At 35.4% G+C, this 20512-nt stretch overlaps 1 protein-coding gene across 2 annotated transcripts in view; it reads left to right on the top strand.

The window, feature by feature from the left end:
• Positions 1-20512, top strand: part of ASXL3 (ASXL transcriptional regulator 3) — a gene marked incomplete at both ends in the record, with an annotated part of 161696 nt that overhangs the window by 60872 nt on the left and 80312 nt on the right. The window contains 3 exons of one of the 2 annotated variants that reach the window (XM_084252382.1): positions 1225-1332; positions 2560-2668; positions 18106-18227. In XM_084252382.1, the coding sequence (XP_084108508.1) occupies positions 1225-1332; positions 2560-2668; positions 18106-18227 (339 nt within the window). Of the gene's footprint in view, positions 1-1223; positions 1333-2559; positions 2669-18105; positions 18228-20512 lie in introns of both variants that reach the window. The other variant, XM_084252383.1, reaches the window with a different exon arrangement.

Below are 20512 nucleotides of genomic sequence, written 5' to 3' on the forward strand. Positions count from 1 at the left end.
ATGACCATGATGTGTGTCTGTGCTGACTTATTATTAAGTGTGTGGTAGCAGCTCAGGAAATTTGACTTGTTCATTTTACTGGTGAGTTTCATAGTAAATGTGGGTTTACTTGGTTTTTAGAAAAATTAAATTTAGTAACCTAAAATTATCTCCCTGTCATAGATACTCAGACTTTTAAAATTTGTGTTTCTCTTGTCCCAGCATCTTTTGGATTAAATACCCAGAACCCCTAAGAGGCAAATGAGGTGGAATAGAGCTTCTAATCAATATTTATTTAACCAAATATTGATCTTTTAGCATATTATGAAGTGAAGTGTTTGTGGAAATATAAATGAATAAAAGTAACAGTCTAGCTCTAAATTCTAGTTTGTAAAAAATAATCAGTCTGCAACCAAAACACACAAAAAAGGCTAAATTCTCTTCCAAGAAATACATACATTTTACATATTTCATAGACATCGTTCTAAGTATTTGTGTAAATTCAATGTTTATACATATGCATGTTCATATTTTCATCAATAATTTAATGCTGTTTGATTTATTTAAAAAGTGTGCTGATTTCATAGTTTAGTAACCTGCATCTTTGCTACAGAACACAATTAACTGGGCATAATTCCCAAACACGTTTCTTTACTTGACAATCTGAGGGAAAGATGTCATTTTAGAAATGGTATCAAAGATATAAACTCAGATACAGGTTTTCCTTTGGCCATGTGAGAAATGCAATCCTGTGAGTAACTTAAATACTTATAATTTCAAATCAGTTCTTCCCTGGTTTCTTATTATTCTTTTGTTAACTTTTCAACCTATAGGATGGAGCTGGCCTTGAACTTGGTTTATTTGATCATTCAAGTGCAACCATCAAGTTGTCTGTAATATTTAAAAACTGAGACTTCATGTTATTATTTGTAAAATAACACCACATAAACGTTTGGGCTTTGGTTTCTTTGAAATATAGTGTTGGTTGCTCTATGAATAAAAACATAATTTCAATTCAGGAGACTTTTTGCCTGAAGCCTACAAGACAGATGCATCTGATTAAGTTTGTCGAAACTGGACTGGCCTGTTATTGTAATGTAGATGTTTTCTGGGTTGGGAGGATATTTTAGAAAGGCATGCAACGGTCTTTTTTTTTTTTTTTTTTTTTTAAGAGACTGAGAGAACAGTTTTGCACAGAAGCTGTGTCTCAAACTGCTTTATCTTTGCACACTTTTATTTTCTAGTGGAACTTCTCCATTAGCCTGTTTGAATGCAATGCTTCACACTAACACTCGAATAGGGGATGGAACATTCTTCAAAATCCCTGGAAAGTCAGGCCTCTATGCTCTCAAAGTAAGTTGGATTGTTCTGCATATTATGTCTAAATTATTGCTATGTATCATGCATTTTTTTCAGAAATTTGAAGGTAAACAAAATTAAATTTGCATAAGGAGTAGGAGAATGACCCCTATGCCTTTTAAATCTTTTCAGATGTCTTAACAATGATTTCATATTAAGAATAAACAATGACATTTTTCTTTAAGTAAAGCATATCTGTGGTTTTACTCCAACATATGGTAATGGAAAATAGTTGTGGCTTCCTTAAAATTCTTGATTCTTAGAAATTTGCATGGAAGAGTGCCATAGATCATCAGCCAAGAGTTTAAGATGATCACAGTTGCCATAAACTGTTTGACTTAATAACCATCAGTTGATATACAGGATTCACACCTGTATGCCTTTTCTCTTTCACAAAAATAAATTTTATTCTCAATCCTTGAAAACTTGATGATTCAAATCAAGTATTCAGTTTTGAAACAAACAGTGATCTAAAGAAGTTTTACTGACAATGGTTACTTGTTTTGTGGGAAGCATAAAAAAATGAAACAAAGTCTTCAGATAACTGCATATTGTTTTAATGTAATTCCCATTCCCATCATCTAAAATAGGAAATGTTATCTCATGCAAAATTCCAGTGGACAAATACTGATGATCTACAAATAGTCATATAACTTGGGACAAGTAGAATCAGCATATTTCTTATAAATCACAAAGAAGTTACTGCTTTGATAAATGATGGGTTACATTTAAAATTTGTTATTTTCTATCATTAAGTTGCTTTTCATTTTTTAATGCTACTCATTAAACCTGGCAAAGAAGAGGGAATTATTACTGTCTAAGTATCAAGCTCTTGTCATTGTTTTAGAAAATAACACAGGTTATTCAACATAACTTGCATTGTTTTAATAGCTTTTTGTGGCTACTTGATGTTTAATTTTCTAATTAAAATTGTGAGTTGTTAAGCCATTTCCTTACATAAGGAAGAATACCATGCGCCATTGGGAAAAAAACAAATGGCATATGTAAAATGGAAATTTCGGTTTTGTACAGAAATTGGCAATGGCCATGTGCTTTTCTCAGTTTTCCACCTCCCCAAGGAGTGATTTTGCTTTAAAAAAATAAATCACTATTGAAATTACAAATCAAAAGTAAGTGATAATATTTTATGACTGGAAATATGTTGAATGTTCTTAGTTGCTAATACGTCTCCATAAATCATTATTTTAAAAAACAATTCAGAAAGAGGAGTCATCAGGCCCCACAGATGGAACGTTGGATTTAGGCTGTGAGTCTGAACTGGATGGCACAGAAATGGCGGAGGCCAGTGCCAATGGAGAAGGAAATGGAGGTCAGTGTGATTATTTCACAGCTATAACTCTGTTCTCTTAAAATTTACCTAGACTTCTGATAATTCACTAATTTAACTCCCTACCACCGTAGAGATGATTTTTCCTAAGCTTTTACCACATACTTGGATTTATAAATAAACAATTTTAATTCAAAAGATTTGTACCTAAGAAAATCATAATTATTTGCTTTTTTGTTTTATTTTCTTTTGTTTTTAATAATATAGATTTCCCTAGATAATGTTCTTGAGTGTTCTAAGTATATTTTCCCTGCAAGATGAGGAGGTTATGAGAATATCTAGTGGTTTTATACCTATATGAGGACTATTAATGCTGATTTTTCCTGTGATCACAAGTAATTTTATAATAGCTTTTCCCTTGGTTTGTTCTCAGTAAATTAAGCTTAGTGTTAATATTCCTCACAGTGAAACAAGGGTCTAAGTTATCTTCTTGTGAAATACTTTTGAAAAGTGAGCTATGCTTCCGAAATTCTAAGGAACATTTTCCACCTTGAATTCTATCCATGCTGGTTCATTTTTATATTTCTCAAGACATTTGCATTATTCTGTTGGTGCATTTAATTTTTGTACTGCAGAAAGATTTTGGCAAATCTTTGCTCAACAAATGCTGCTGTACTTTATCCACTTTATACTCTGGTTCCCACAAGTCAACTCAAATGATTTGAAAGGAAGGCTGTCATTAAAGTCACTATTGGTACTCCTGAAAATCAGTAAATTATCTTTAAACAAACAAACATCAAAGAATCCTTGAAGATGTATCATATTTCAGTAATAGTTCAAAATCACTCATTTTACTAATGGCCATAGGAGTCCCTTTGTATTCTGAGTGGACACCCTGGCCCTTGGAACTGAGGTGCTTTCTCACATGCCCAGTGAGATGGATTCTGCTTTAGAACCTATCTTTATGTTTTTTTATAAAGGACTTTTTAAAAAAAAAAAAAAAAGATTTATTTGTTTATGCATACAAGAACTGGGGTCTAGGCCAGAGGTGCAGGGGGGTAGAGGATTCACCAGAGACAGAGTGGGGAACAGAACAGGCAGATTTACTGAAATACACTGCTGAGGAGAGCAGCAGGTGAGACAGGAGAGGTCTGCTGCGCCATGTGGGTCCACTCCCTGGCCTGGGGATTGAACTCATGCCACAGTGGCTGCTGATAGTTTGCTAGTGCTAAGACTTTAACCCCTGCGCCACCAGGAAGGCCCCCTGAGTGCCTATCTGTTTTGCAGCAGATATTGTGAATTAACATAAGAAACAGAATTTTGTCTTAGTAAAAGCCTGAAGTTGGCTTTGAGAACTTTTTTTTTTTTTTAACCAACTTTCATTTAATCTGATGTTCTTATTACTATATCTTTTGAAAACTCAATCTCCCCTTGTTGTGGTCTTGGTGAGAACTTCAGCAAATTCTTGTGTTAGAGAACAAGGTAGAGCCACAGTAATTTCTGGCTTTCTGGACAAACATTGCTTCATGCCTCATGAGCCTGCTAGAGTGAGCACCCTCATGCACTCTCTCTACGTATGCATTGAACGTCTACAGTTTGCCAGGTAATGTTTACATTGTTGCAGTTCCAATAGTGAAAAACAGGAACAAATGGTCACTTTGTATGGGATTTATATTGGTAGATAGAAAATAGCAAAATACATATAAAAATGCGATATGGTGTATCACCAAAGGTGTGGATAGTAATCACAAGTGACATGGAGCAAAATAAATAAGGAGATGAATGGGAGAGAGGAATTCATTTAAGAAAAACCTAAGGGGAGCGGGGTTGCTTAATGAGAGAGAGTCTAGGAAGGAGAAGCAGTGAGTATAAAGTTCTTGAGTCAAAAGAGTGCCTGGAATATTTCAGAAACATAAAGATGCCAGTGTGGTTGGGGCCAGAGAGCAAGGGAGAGTATGGTAAGATACACAGTTAAAGAAATATGGGGCCAGATTTTAAATTGTCTTCATATCAGTTTTTGTTTTGTATACGATGTTAAACCATTGTGGGATTTTGAGATATAGAGACAATGATATCACTTAGATTTTAGCAAAGTATGAAGTTTCCTCTTTCCCTCCCTCTCCCTTCTTTCACCCCCTCTCCCTTCTTTCACCCCCCCTTCTCTCTCCCTGGCATACATATTTATGTGTGTGTGTGTGTATGTATAAATGTTTCAGGTGCTCTACAGAAGCAGTAGGAAATGTTAGGGTGTTTGAATACAAATGTAGGTGAGAACATGTGGAAGAGGCTTATGGAAGTTTATATTTTATTGCTTCCTTTGTCTCATTGTCTTGTCTTCCTTTGTCTCAATCCTTGTCTCATCAGTGGGGCATAAGGATAGAGGGGGTAATTTTATGTAGATTTAAAGAGATAAAAAATGTTTGTCTAGGGGCTGTAAGCAATAAGGATGTGCTTTAGATGGCTAATCATGAATTTAATTTGAGACCTGTGAGCATGGTGTACATTATTCTCTGGTCATGTTCAGAATCACTACAAGATCAGAGTAAGTAGAAAGGCAGATTTGCCTAGAGCTGCGGTTTTCCCAAATGTGAATGATGAAGCAAGAGACAGACATGGGTACATGGAGTAGTTAATATCAATCTCCGTGGAATCTCAGCAGATTGTGGATGTGAGTGAGGACACAGGATTGTGTAAGGGGTGATGTGAATAGGCGATCTTCTTGGAATAGAAAGGTTATCTAATTTTCTACTAGGTAAATAAGTGAAGAATACGTGTTATAAGTGTGGTATGCATGGAGTTGAGTTTAGGCAATTGGAATATATGCCTGAAGTGAAAGGAAAATAGGAATCTATGTTCAAGGTTGTTGTGAACAGTTACACATTTGTGTACTTTTTAGAATGACCTGGCCGAGGAGTTCATCAGTGACTGAAATTCACAGTCCTCTCTGCCTAGCCTAGTGTCGTGGATTTGAGCAGGGTTGACCTGAAGGAAATGCTGCCTTAATTCTACAAAGTTATAAAGGCTAGTGTTGACCTTGACATAAAGATTAGAGAATTTTGTGTGTATATATTTGAACAGACAATTATTACAGAACTAGCCTTGAAAAGATACGACATTTTGGAACGAAAGGCTTTAAAAATGAAGGTGAATCCCTCAGGAGTTGATAATAAATACATTAAGAAGGAGTATCATCTGATGACATGAGATACAATGCTGAAAGTATCCAAGATGCAGCGGGGAGAACAGAGGCCACCTGTCCTGTTTCAAAGCTCAGTAGTCAGTGGTACAGGGCGTATGGGACAAAAAAAAATACAGGGCTACTGCTACCTGAGATGCTTCCAGGAGTAGTGTCCAGGACAGAGCCAATTTTTGCTGATCAAGGAGTGTTCAGAGAAAGGATGGAACTTTTGATAATGACTAATCCCGAATTCCAGAGGAAATAGTGGAAGGCCATTAGTGGTTGGGAAGAGGGAGGGGTCAGCATGAGAATACTTCTCTAATCATTAAAGAAGGGATAAGCAAAGTCCCCTAATTTGAAATGTCAGTAGATACTTTATAAAATAACATACCCACACTTCTTCGGCTAATGTCACCAAAACTAGATTTCCTGGCCTTTCCTTTGAAGTTGCATTAGGGAAATTGTTCTGGAGAATCACTGAAAGCATAGTAAATAGCTTATTTACTTGAGTATTTCTTGACTTACCCACTTTTGCATTTTAAGGATGACACAATTGCTTCTTGCAGGACAGTTATATTCCTATCCATGTAAAAACCATGTACTTTTGTGCATAGGCCATTAACGTATCTTTAGGACACATATTCAACCCTAGGTATTAAAGTGATGAGTGCTGACAATGTCAGCCGATATAGCAGTATATTCTTTAATCCTCCCAACAGTCCTGTAAAATAGAAAATTTCCTAGGCTTTGTTTTTTTTTTTTAATTTATTTTGATTCTAATTTATTCTCTGTTAATTTATTCTTTTTTGAATTTATTTATTATTTTTAGCCAATAAGGAAACAAACTCAGAGAGGTTTAGACTCTTTCAAGTGGCAAGCCGAGGTAGATAAATATGGCACTAAGAATGAGAGCTCTGACCACTGTGATACTTTATCTGGATCACAAAGAATACCGTAAGCCAGTACTCATTGCTCTACTCTGCCTTCCTAACATTTTCCCAAGACTTTTCTGACTACAAACATGAGAAAATGACAGAGGGAACCACTGGTTAATCCAAATAAAGTAGTGAGGGATGCCACATTATTTTGTACAAATCGATAATAAATTCCATGAAACTGAACTGGTTTAGGTGATTTCTTACTTACACTTGTGTTTAACACATATTTGAAGCAGAAGTTAGAATGGATATAATTTCCACACTTCCTACAGCTGTACAAATATACTTTGAAAATCTGATCAGAGAGAGAAGGTGGTAATGTGTACTTGTGGGAGGAAGGGGGGGCGAGGAAAGGAAGGGGGGAGGGTCTCACCATCTGTTTTTTATCTTTATTCCCCTCCTCTCCTGTTTCTCCTTTGGGCTGAAAAAGTGGGAAGTACTGAGGTGAATAATAACTATCAAGTAGTAGGATACCTTCAAGACAACCCAAAGCATAAACCACTGCTACTATAGAGTTATTTCAAATTAACAAAGATTAATTGACATTTGTAGCAGCATTAAAAGAGATAAGCAAAGAAGTGTTTGAGAAGAAAGCACTTAGAAAAACTGATAACAAGAAAGACATCTTAGCAGCTTGGTTCCTGTCAGTAACACTTGAGTCCTTAAGTAAAGTTAAGATAATAAAAATCATGTTTTAGTCCTGTTCTTGGAATCTGTTGGCCAGCAAAACAGATTCTTTTTAAGTGGGAGATGATTTGCCAAGATTTTTTTTTTTCAAGTTCTACTGAAAAATTTTACAGAGTGGAAAAGTAGTATAATATTGATCATAGAATTTACAAAACTATATTTATGCATTACGTCTCACTGATTCTTAAACAGTTTTTCACATGAATAAGAATTCGACATACAAACTGAAGAAAGTAAACTTCAAATTTTACAGGCTTAGCTCTAGAGATCGAAGAGTGATTTAGGTGAATCACTTGATATATCTGTGTTGACAACCCATGACCATTTATGCCAATATAAGTATAGATCTATGTCACCCAAAGAAAATATTTTGAATTTTATGGGCTATTTTAGTCAGAGATTTATGGGTATGTTTGTGTCTAAGTTGTTTTCCAAACATAATACATTGGTATACCGTGAGTTTGCTCACACATATTAAATTGACTTACAGTGTGTTGCTGACTGCAGAACCCATACATATTTTATATAAAAATGATACTGTCAGTAAATAGTCTTCATCCTCTTCAACTTTTATTTATAAATTGCTATTAACGAGAAGAAAATATTTTACTTTTTGTGTCTTTAATATATTTCATGTTTAAAATCAACAGCAATCATTCCTGATTTTTTTGTTTGTTTTTTTGTCTTTAAAAAAAATTGTTTTCTGGAGAATGTTCAGTTTTATCCACCGAGATCAAAAAAGTTTCTGCTTGTTATTAACCCAAATGACTCTCAGGGAGGAAGAAGCACTCTGGTGGGGGGAATACGTATTTAAAAGTCGCTATTTAGGGGAAAAATTATAAAGAACAGATATCCTATGTTTTAGTTCTTAGATCCCAGGGTAAGTAATGACTCCAACATTCAAAGAATTTTATATGGTCCCTTTTCATTATTCTTTATAGCCGGTTTTATAAGTGGGTTTCTGATTGTATGATTCTTGGCAGAATTGTGTTAACTTAATGAAACATTTTTCAGCTCACTCTTTGTTTTCATTGGCTCAGAGGCCACAGTTTGAGAGGTCTTTTTTTTTTTTAAAGTGCAAAGTGTTTTATGATGGCTTGAAAGTGTGCGGGTAGGGTCTCTGCTGAGACATCAATTACATACAGATGAGGAGCTTTGTGGAGGAAGTGCGAAGTGTACTAATGAAGGTTTAGGCACCCTCAGGGAGTAGTTGCACTGACAGTTCACCAGGGGCAATTTCATACAAGGGTAGGAGGAAGGAATATGAGGGCACCCTGGGTTTGTGAAAGGAGTGTTTTGAGTTATTTTTGAAGATGTTGCCAACCTATTTAGGGGGTCTTTTCCCTTGGTGTTGTTATGTTGAAGGTTTTTCAGTAACTTTCGTGACTGTTCCAGTTTGAGTTTACATGGGATGGTGTGTGTTTCTTCATCTTTGTATTCACAATCAATTTGTACCAGACAGCTATTCCTAAGAGTCCTGGAAGTGAGGGAAGGAAATTCTTTCTGTGACTGTACCAGCTCCCTTAATTTTTTCAGGTTAAGCAAATTTGTCTTTTATCCAACATTTGCTTGTTCACTGTTAGCTTTGCTAACTCATAGAGACACGTGCTCTATGTTGGTGGCCTAGAGAAACTTAAGGCTGTGAAAATTATGTTGTTTTAGTTACACATGGAAGAAAATACAGAAGAAAGACAATACTATTCAGTCAGAAATGACCATTGGCAGGATGTAAAACTTCCTCTGCCCACGTTCATTTTCCCTTCTTTCATCCCATTCTATAACTTTCACAGTTCAAATAAGTATGAGGAACTTCAAAAGTTCATGTAACAGCCGATCCTTTTTCTTGTCAGCATTTTTCTTAAACCAGTTGATTCAGTTAGACATTATTCTCATAGTACATGTCTAAAGGGATAGGAATCACACACTGTCCTTTATATTCATTTCTTCATGTTTTTGATAAACTTTATAGCCAAATATTTTTCCATATGCTGAAATCTTCTGTGCTAAAAAAATGGTATTTCTTATTGAGTTAACTGGTTTATATCACTATATATGACTTAGGGGTATAGATTCACACCTCTTCAAATGTATATTACCACATGTGGAATCCTCCACCATAGTCCATTGGGACCTTCCTCCTTTACTCCCCACCCTTACTCTGCCCTTCTAGGAGCCACAGTTCCAAAGTCATATTTCTAGGCCTTCTTTTGGTTTAGTTTTGCCTGTTCCTTTGTATTCCACACATGAATGAAATAATCTAGGATTTATCTTCCTCCTTCTGACTTATATCACTTAGCATAATCCCGTCTAGTTCTATCCACGTTGTCACAAATGACAAAACTTCATCCTTTTTTATAATTGAGTAATGCCTGGATCATATGGAAGATCTGTTTTTATTATTGTGGGAAACATCCCTACTGTTTCACATGGGGGCTGTACCAGTCTCCATTCCCACTGACAGTGTACAAAGGTTCCCTTTCCTCCACACTCTTGCCAATGCATGTTGTTTCTGGCCTTTTGATAAGGGCCATTCTCACAGGTGTAAGGTGGTATCTCTTTGTTTCATGAACTATAATTAAAATGAAGGACACCCTGCTGAGTGAGAGAAAATATCTGTGTGTCTTATATCTGACATGGGGCTAATATCTCAGAAGTGGAAAGAGCTCATAGAACTCAACAAAAAGAAAACAACCCAATAATAAATGGGCAGAAGAGCTAAATGTACACTTGTCCAAAGAAGACATACAGATGGCTAACAGGCACGTGAAAAAATCTTCTGTGCTCTCAATTACATGGATTTTCTCTTTTTTGACCCCCCCCCCGATGATGAACAACTGAAACCATCTAGACACCATCCCCTGCATCTTAACTTTTCTAAGTGACTTATCACATTCTTTCAGACATTACTTACTGATGCTATTTTACATCTTTTAACCCGTTGGGGACCTCTTTTTCTTGTTTTTTCTTGAACTGTAAACTTTGTTCTTATGAAAATGGACTCTGTTCAATTTTAACAGACCAGAGTTATGGAAGAAAATATTTTTTTTAAGCACAGATAAAGTGACCCATTTAAGTGCACTTTTCCTGTTTTCTTATGCTATGGGAGAATTATGTCATAATATAGGGATAAAGATTGCAAAAAGTATGCTCTCATAGTAAAAACAAATTTCCTCTCAAAACCAAAATTAAAGGTACTTCCCTAATATTCAACTAGCCGAATTACTATTTGATTACTATACTCTGTGTTTAGGATACAGGAACAAGGGTGATTTCACTTATAACAGGAATATAAGGGAACCAAATAAGACATCAGTGTAAAAAAAATAGTAACAGTACAAAACACAACAAAGCAAAAACAGACAATTATACGGAGACATCCTGCAGGGGAGGAGGAGGGAGAGGGATCAGAGGGAGGGAGTGAGGAGCACAGGGGACTGTGGTGATGGTGCACGGGTGACTTGGGGAAGGAAATTCAACCTAAGGGGGTGAGGGGAAGCAAATATTGTTTAAAAAAAGGGGAAAAAAGCATATAGGAACAAAATACCAATGTACTTAAAAAAAAGAGTGCATTTTTCGTTGATGCCAAAAAATCTATTGTGTTTTTCCCCTTTAAAATGACAGTGTATTGGGCCTCAGCCTCTGCAGCCTCTGACCAAAGCCTCTGCAGTGCTGGTTTGTTCTCCAGCCGCCAGGGAGGGTCCCACAAAATAAATAAATAAATAAATGAAAAAATAAAATGGCAGTGTATCATCATTTCTCAAATAGTACCTACATGCTTTAAGTAATTTCACATACTGTATATGGAAGTTGATAATTTCTATGTTGAAGTGTAATAATTAGTAGCGATACCCATGTGTGAAACACTTCCACCTGGGCCAACCATTTAATGATGTTCTTCTTGCCAATTTCTGTTTTTTCATTTCTTAGGTTAATTACTTTATATGTGTATGTCTCAGGAATCTGATGCGTGAGGTAGGATACAGGATCATAAGTACTGTGTCTGTATAAAAGACATAGCTTCTTATGTGTGTCCCCTACACAATCAAGTTGTTGTGTTGTTAGTCTCCATAATTCTGAGAGAGGAATCTGTAGAGGTTCTGTGGTAGAAGGTTAGGTGGCTTAAGGCTGATGCCTATGGAATATGCTTTCCCTATGAAATACTCTTATTCTGCCTGAATTTCACTTTGTCATCTGAGTTGGAAGGGCTACTTTTATGCATAACCAGATTTATTAGTGTAGTTAAATTCCCCTGGTGATTAATTGAGGTTTTGTAGGAGGCGTGCCTATGTCTTCAGTGTATAAAATGTTTCTTCTAGTTACTTATAGAGCTTCAGGACCCTGTCCAGTGCAAACCACAGTGTTTGTGAGCTATCTGTGGACATTGCAATGAAATTGCAGTATGGGATCATTCTCTGAAGTCCAGTGAAAATCGTTTGCAGCATGTCACCAAAATTTTTAAAGTATCTGGCATGATTACATCTTACAGGAGCACCTTATTACCTGTATAGCTGATTCATCATTCCATTTGACTGACATGGCCTTTTTTTCTGTGTACTCTTCCAAATAAGAAGAGGGCTTTATTGGACTAGTGAGGTAGTCTATAATATATAGTGAAAATTTCAGTTCTGTTAGATATATTTAATCATGATGATAGTGTTCAAAATATTATCTAGTATCAATACTTAAAATGTCTAGACACTTTCTCCCTTGAAAATTTATCAGGGGAAAATTATTTTCATTGCTTTATTGCTAGTATTCTCCATATAATTTACTGGCCTTTCTTGGCATCTCCTACCCATTGAATGTTTTATTTGAATACAACTTGGGAACTTGGCTCAATCCAAATATTTAGACCTCTCGGACTACTTTGAGAGAACAGTTCTCCTTTGTCTGGATCAAAAAAGAACTATGGAATTATCTTTCCTCTGAATTACGTAGAGTTAAGGGATGATTCAGTTGAGGGCAAGTGGGTTTCTCTGGTTGCCTTTTAGTCATTTTTAACGGTTTTGTGAATGTATTTCCAGAATATCTGATAATGCGTAATTTCAAATGCAGGTAGTCCAATCCAATCATCACATTTCTTGTTTGTTTGCCATTTGGGGATACTTTCAATTATGTTTGTTTATTTTTAAATTTTTTTTTTTTTAACATTCACACTTTAGTTGGTACTGCTGGGATTTCATAGACTTGGTTTTCCTCAGGTAGAACTAATAGCTCTGTATTATTGTCCCTTGAAAAAATGTACTTAAAAAACAATCCTGTGTTCTCAAAGTCATTTTCTTGGGTATTTCCTCCTCTGAATTTTATGCAGTATTTCACATGAATGTGCTCAATAAAAATTTTGTGATTAAATGACTGATAGTAAGTAAGTAAGTTCCTTTTAAGACTCACCTGCTAAAACTTAATTGAACAGTATTATCCCTAATAAACTCTGTTCTCTTTTATTTATAGACCTTGTATTAGTCCTATTGTGTATGTCAGGACAATTTCTACAGAAAAATGTTATGATTTGAAAACATTTAGTTTGATTGTTCAAAAAATGGAGAACTGATAGAAGTGGAATAATTGATCAGAAGGCTGCTTTCCTCTGAGTGCTGAGCCAACCCTCAGCACCTGTCACCTCAGATTGCCTGTTCCTTGCTGTGTGGTTTAGTGGGACAAAAGCAATGGATAGTAGGGAATGTCCTGCTGCAGTGACTATATAAAGCCTGTATCCTGGTCTCAGTTGTGGCTCTGCCCCCACAGCTCCTGTCACTTGAAGTAAGCACTGGAATTTCTAATTTGGACTTTCAAATTATATTTATTTTTATTTCACTATGCAAAACCACCAAACTGTGACTTCCTTCCTAAAATAAGGCAATGAATAAGGAGAGCATAGGAAAATTTATCTACATTTAGTGACAGGCCGTACGGCTTCCCATTGGCTTGCATAGGACATTTGTGGTTTGGTTTTCATATCTCCCCTAGTTGACTTTAGGATGATTTAAATATATATAAAATAATGCCTCTATTTTTCAGATAAATCAATTAACCTTTTATATGTAATTTTCCATAATTAAAAAAGTATGCTTTGCTAACTTCCCCTTCCATAAATTCTTATTAAAAACAGCAGTTGAAAGTTAGCTTTAAAATGCTTCAAATTTAATGTAAATCCAATTCTATAGTTTAATAAACATTTATAGATTAACTGCTCTGAACCTGTCTTTGCACTTAAATAGGTCTCTGAGTTGCTGAACGCATGGGTAGTTAGGCAGACACAAACACCAACACGGAGGAAGCTGTCATGAGCTCAACACCGAGCTTCAAGGAAACATCAGTAGAAGCGGTTTGTCTACCTTAGAGATGAGCACCAAGAAAGCTTTTGTAGAAGCTGTTTGTGTTTGGTTTGCCAAGATGAGTTTGCTACACTAATTGATAGAGAAAGGTATTTGGATAAGGAGCAATCAAAGCAAGTATAACAAATATAGCAAGAGAATACCAAAGTGTCTTGACTGGCTTGATCAGAGAGTTTTGGAGACAGGGAGGCAGGCAAATTTTTAGTCTAGAAATAGAGGCAAGGTCAAGATTGCATTGTGATTTCTCCATTCTTTGTGTCTTGTGTGACATGCCAAGCCTTTTTGCACTACTGTCTGTATATTAGTAATTAGATTGGAGTTATGCGGAGGCTATTACCCATACTTCTCCAGAGCATTTCACTTTCAAACTAGTGGCTCTAGCCCATATTTTCTAGTTCCATCACATTTCAGGTTGAATGGTGAATAAAATGAGAGAGGGGAGAGGGACAGCTGCGGTTACTCAGAGAAAAGAGACTGAAATTTAGTCTTGCCAGAACATAGTCATCAGTTTCTCCAGCCTTCAAGACTATCTCGTGATCATCTACCATCATCCATCTCTCTTTACTCCCAAGACTTCTAAATAGAATGTTTTGGAGAAGGGTCTCGTTAATCTGAGTATGAGTGAGAATCATGGTAGATGAGCAACAAATATTGAGAATTCCATTAACTGAATAACACTAGTAGATTAGCTTTTCTGTTTTTGGCTTGCCTGGTTTTGGCAGGGAAGCAAAATGTAGATTGAAATAGTATTTCTGTACCTTTTAAAAATGTTTGCTCATCTTCGGTTTGTCCATTTACAAAAAGGTCAGGCAGTCTTCTGGGGTTTCGAGGTATAAAATTCTGGCATTCAGTTTGTGATATTGCCAGTGCAGAGGGGTAAAAAAAGCTCCTATTCTGTTCTGACTGCCAAGAAGATATAATTCTCTAAGCTGCATGTCAGTATTTGATATTTATTGGATAAAACATCTGTCCTAATTCTTCAGTTTCCTGGCTTCTGTTGTAATATCACATACCAAGATTTCCCTCTATCCTTACTTTAACAATTTTTCTTTGGCTTGTATTTTAGAGGCCAGACTCAGTCCCTTAGATAAATACCCGGGCAACATTTTTGAATGATTCCTGTACTATTTTTGTCATATGATATTAAGAAAGCTGCAAGAAGGAAAATAAATCGTAGGTGTTTTGTCAGAATATGAATTTGCATGAACTGTACAATCCAGATATTCAGTGTTTTCAGTTTAGTCACCCTCATTTTATACATGGCACAAGAATGAGTAAAATCACTCATATGCCCGTATCTATAATTGTCAATACTACTTATCTATTATCTACACTCACGCATGCACACACAGATACAGGCACACAGGCTCTCTCTCTCTCTCTTTCTCTCTGTCTTACTATTTGGAGTCTATAGATGCATTACTTGGGTTCCCCACTCTGTTTTCTTTCTGACTTTTTTTGCTTAAAACTAAGATTTTTGTTTTTAAACCCATTTACAGATTATATTTCCTATTACATTTACATTCTTTAAGATTTTATAATTACTTTATTAGAAATAAATAATTAGATAAAGATGGTTTGCCTCAGACATAGGTTCAAAGTCCATAAAGAGGAGGAAAGTGACTGTTTAGTAAAAGTATTCTCATGTTACTTCACTTGGGTCTAGGCTAGAAGATAAAATAAAATAGACTTGGGTTAAAGGAAAGTGAATCAGCTTGAGAAAAAAGCTTCATAGTATTCCTTGATACTGTTTCACCTTTACTGTCCTGCCCTCCCATTTGAAGTTCTGGACTCCACATTGAACAGAATCTTTCTGTTGGAAATACTGTATGTAAATACAAGTGAGTCACTAGGAACACAGTACGGTTATGAATTTAAACTGAATAATGCAGGAAATACACTGCTCCTGACAGAAGTATCATCATACTGAGTTTCCTGGGTCAGAGAGAAAGAGAGAAAGTCATAGATTAAAGATCTAGGGTGCTCAGAAGGACAGTTGACTGTGTACTGCTTATTATAGGAGTCAAATACTACGAGGAAATTAAGGGCTTTGCATATTCACATATTTGGTGTTTATTGTTTTTTGATCATGTTGTATTGAAGTTTGCCTTGTGAAGATTTATGAGTAAAATAATTTTCTAAGCAAATTGGTGAATTTATTCAGTTGTCTAGTATGCAGAAACATTCTCATTTTTTCCTTAAGTTCCCTAAAATCTATTTGGTTCTGTTTTATGGCTAGCTCATTAGTAAGTTTACATTTTTCTAAGTGGAAAGGCTACTCTAAAAATATGAAAGTAATAAAGCATTTACTAATTCATACTTTACTTCTGGTTGAGTTAGTATGATACCATTCACATCTGTCAATCATCATCCTATCGTTACCTTCTTCTTGTCTCCCCAGTTTGTTATATTTTATATAATATCTATGCAATCATAAACATATTATTTTTTCCTTTGAGAATATAAACTGATGATTACTTTTGATAATTCTTGATAAGTAAACTTTAACAAAGTGTTAACAAATTAGTAACCCAAAGGAGAAGCTTAGGAGCTATAGATTATGCAAGTCATATTATAAAATGTTTCTTAACTAGCACATTTAAGGAAGAAGTCATTGTGGAATAAAAAAAGTTCACATGATCTTTAATTCAAGAACTTCTCTCACTCTGTGAACAAATATTTAAACTGTAGTATTCTTTGGGTCAGTCACTCTACCCATAGTTCTCAATTTTTGCATTTTAGGTGAAAAATATCTTGTCTTCCCTGACCTCATTAACTCCAACATGATGTTAAATTAAGCTTCTTTAGGCACTGGATTTTCTGCAACAGTTCTTGGCTTACAGACCAAGTATTTTAAGTGGAAAATGATGGGCCTGTCCCTGGGTTCCAGCTCTACTGAGCATTAACTGTATAACAATGGCAAGTTACTGAGCTGCTGAAGCTCTAGTTTTCTCTTTACAATATGGAAATAATTCCTTTCCACCTCTAAGGAAGCTGCAAGGATGAGATGGAATTGTACATGTCAAGTGTCTGGCATTAATTACTGCCAATTATTCCATCTTCCATAACTTTCTCATTTTGGTTTCCTGATTACTTTCTGTATTAAAACAAAACTTGATTAACTCTTTTTCCCTAACATTCTCTTTCCTGAACTGCATTTTTGTTGTCGACCATCTGTGTTTGAGTCTATCTAAAGCAGCTTGAGTCTCTGCACGGTGCATGTGCCTGTGCTTCCATTTTTGACTAGTATAGTTTTCACTCTTCCTCCTTCCTTTAAATCTCAGGTCAGAATCCTCCTAAGTTACTGTTCATTGCAAAATTTTCTTGGATTTGTGTAACCTTGATGCCCTTAAAAAATCATATTTTGAGTCTTACAGTATGTTCTGAAGTTTTTCTCTTGTATCTAACTTCCTCTTGCCTGCTGTCTTAGACATATGCCTCCATTCTACCATCACTCACAGCGATTCCTTGCTTTGATTTTCGCAGCAACTCCTTCTCTTCTAGAGTGCACAGGAAAGGGCCTGCACCTACATTCTGCCCCAGACACTCAGTGTTAGCCCTGGTGTCTCAGGTGGGATGTTTGAGATTAGAAAGTAGTGTTCTGACTCTAGCATGAATTTCATGGAGCAGAAAGTGAACATGGGTGAATTGCTGATCCATGTCAGCAAGGCATTGTTTATTCTAGAAAACAGACATTTTGAAGAAAATGTCTTCTATAAATAAATAGGCAAGAGAAAATCCTGACTCTGGTCAAAATGGACAGACTAAATTGTAATCTGCAGAGGATACAATTTTTGTGAAAAGACTTGTCTTATTTGACACCCAGCATCTTGAATTTCATTTTTTCTTTTCCTTTGCAATGTGACTTGATCCATAGCAGAAGATAAATATGCACCAGTAGATTCTATAGAGGGGCTATTGTTAGAGTAATCAATATACCTTTGGTATTGGTATATTTAAACAAATTTCATTAATTTAGATGTCTTCAGAATACTATGCATTTTCCAATCTCTGTATTCAGATTCTTAAAGTGTCTGCTGTCTTTCAATTCTTGAGGCAGATCGTGTGTTATTTTTTTATGTCCATACAATTGCCCCATGACTTAGAAATCATAATCAATTAATGGATAAGCAAACGGAGGCTTAGGGAGGTTAAATGTAACCGTGGCCACACAATTATTAAATGATCTCTTCAAATCTGGATCCTCTTCTTTTTATTGTGCTATTTTGCTTTATTTTAGGTATCCATTTTCACTTGGAGAAAAGCTCCAAGTGAGTTAATTACAGTGGATATAAAAAAGGAATTCAAATTAGTAATATCATTATCTCTCTCTGATTCTAGTTTGTGCAAAGCAGGTAACTGATGAAGCATCTTCCACTCGAGATTCAAGCCTTACTAACACAGCAGTGCAAAGCAAATTAGTGTCTTCCTTTCAGCAACACACCAAAAAGGCTCTTAAACAGGTAAGACAGCTAACATTCATTCTTTGTTTTGCAATTCTGCCTATATAAGGTGATGGATATTCTGTGGCTCTAGTAAAATAGGTAAAAACCTAGCAATCAGAAAGCAATAGAAATATCATGAATGCAACCACTTCCATAAAATCAAATACACTAATTTTAATCTTTGCTAAGCGTGAGGAGAGATTTGGCTGAGAACTTCATATGAAATAGAATAGGAAAAATGTGCTTGGAAACATAAAACAATTTCTATTAAGATTTGTGTGTATAATTCATAGTAAACATGCTGCATTAATAAATGCATTGCATATTTGGAAAATAATGTCTATTTATATGTTCATGTTTATCTGATAGTTGACCTAAAAAACAGATATTTTTTTATCATTATGGAGATATATTAAGTTACAAATAAGAAAATCAGTAATTTTGGCTTTCTTATATATGCAGTATATCCATCAGTGAGTGTTGCTTGGTGTTGAATGGAGGTTAACTTTGCAGTATCATCTCCACATTGCATAAGTAGTTGTGTCCTCTGTGTCTTTGCCCCTGAGGTGGTATCTGCGTGTTGGGGGGCAGGGAGCCATAAGTTATAAGGTCTTACACGCTCACACACACACACACACACACACGTATATGTACATACATAATTCTGTAACCTTTTATATATATAAATATAACTTATAGAACATTTGTGTGTTATATAATTATAAGATTCCCCTCTGAGTTGTGATACAACCAGGTTTGCATCATTGCTATTCACTGTGTGACTCCAAATAAGCCACTTTTCTTCCCTGAATCTCAATTTTCTTCTCTGGAAAATAATAGTACCTTTCACATGGGAGTGATCTGAGAATAAGCATGTGGTAGAGTGAGTGATTGGCTCATAATAATGCTCAATAAATGTTACCTACTGCTGCTGCACTGACAAATTCTGAACTGTGTAGGGAAAAATGGAAGAGATAATAATGGTTCAATGGGGACAGTGCGGGATGATAATACTAATGTCAAAAGTGGAAAACTCATATATTTAGCACTAAATTCCTGGTTTTCCCTCTTTGGCAGCATTCCTCTCACTTTTTTTTTTTTTTTAATTTTGATCTTTTTGTGACAATCCCCATCCATCCCACTCTTTGGTAACCCTATCAAACCCAGAAATTGAGGTAATATTCTGGTGATATATTTATAACAAGACACGAAAACTATGGTTTTTGAGTAAAGTTTAAATTGCTTTAAAAGCCCCACCAACCTGTAAAACTTCTAAGAGATTCATACCAATCTCCTAAACTTGGAGCTGTTCTACCAGTTTCTCTTTACTTCAAAAAAGGAAAGATAGGAAAGAAACTTAACATTTGTTTTACTGAATTATATTACTTTCCTGTATTTATTTTTGAAATTGCAGTATTTCCATTCATTGGCATTATATTTAGGATAATAACCATGCTTCATCCTACATCGGTCAAATAATCTTTGGTGAATTTGCTATTTATAGTATTGCTCTTGTGAAATGTTTCAGATGCCAAGAATAAAATTGAATTCAGTGTTGAGATCTTTTTTTAATTGTTGAAATAAAGGTTGGATAATGATATGGAAGCTGGGAAAAGGCTTATTCAGGTGGCAAATAGGATGCAGGTAATAAAATACTAATCAGCATAGAACAAAAGATACAAAACTGGATACTGGTAGTTGTAGCATTTAAGAATCACAGATGGGATCATAAATGAAACTCATACTTCTGAAGAGCAGTGATTTAGAAAATGAGCACACCAGGAAATCTTCCTGTAAATGAATGTAAAGATAAAGACTCAAGTATCTATATTGACATGTCTCATTATTTTTTACTTTCTTCATTTTGATCTCATGGCATTTGAACATTTTTTACAATTGCTAGAATATTACACAACTTTGAGTTAGTGGCTGTTTAATTTTGTTTTGTGGTACAGCATGAGTTCATGGCAAGTACCATTTGCTTGCTTTAGGAAGTAAGCTTTGTTAAAAAGCCTGTCCTGTAAGCTTCTTAATGCCTCAAAAGAGATGTGTATTCATTTCTTAACTTCCTATTGTATAACCTAGTAACAAATTAGTTACCAAGTGAATATAACACAATATATACCATATATGCTAATGTTTGATTAATAATCAAATTCATATTGGAAATACATTTAGAAGAAAAGCTGTTCTTGCAGAATTTTGCCCGGATTCCCTGTAATTGCTGAATTTCTTAAGACAGCATTTCAAAAATTGACTGAACATGCAGGATTTTAAATTGTAGCAGCCTCAGCAAATTTGCA

This window comes from Talpa europaea, assembly GCF_964194135.1.
Source record: "Talpa europaea genome assembly, chromosome: 13".
Taxonomy (NCBI): Eukaryota; Metazoa; Chordata; class Mammalia; order Eulipotyphla; family Talpidae; genus Talpa; species Talpa europaea.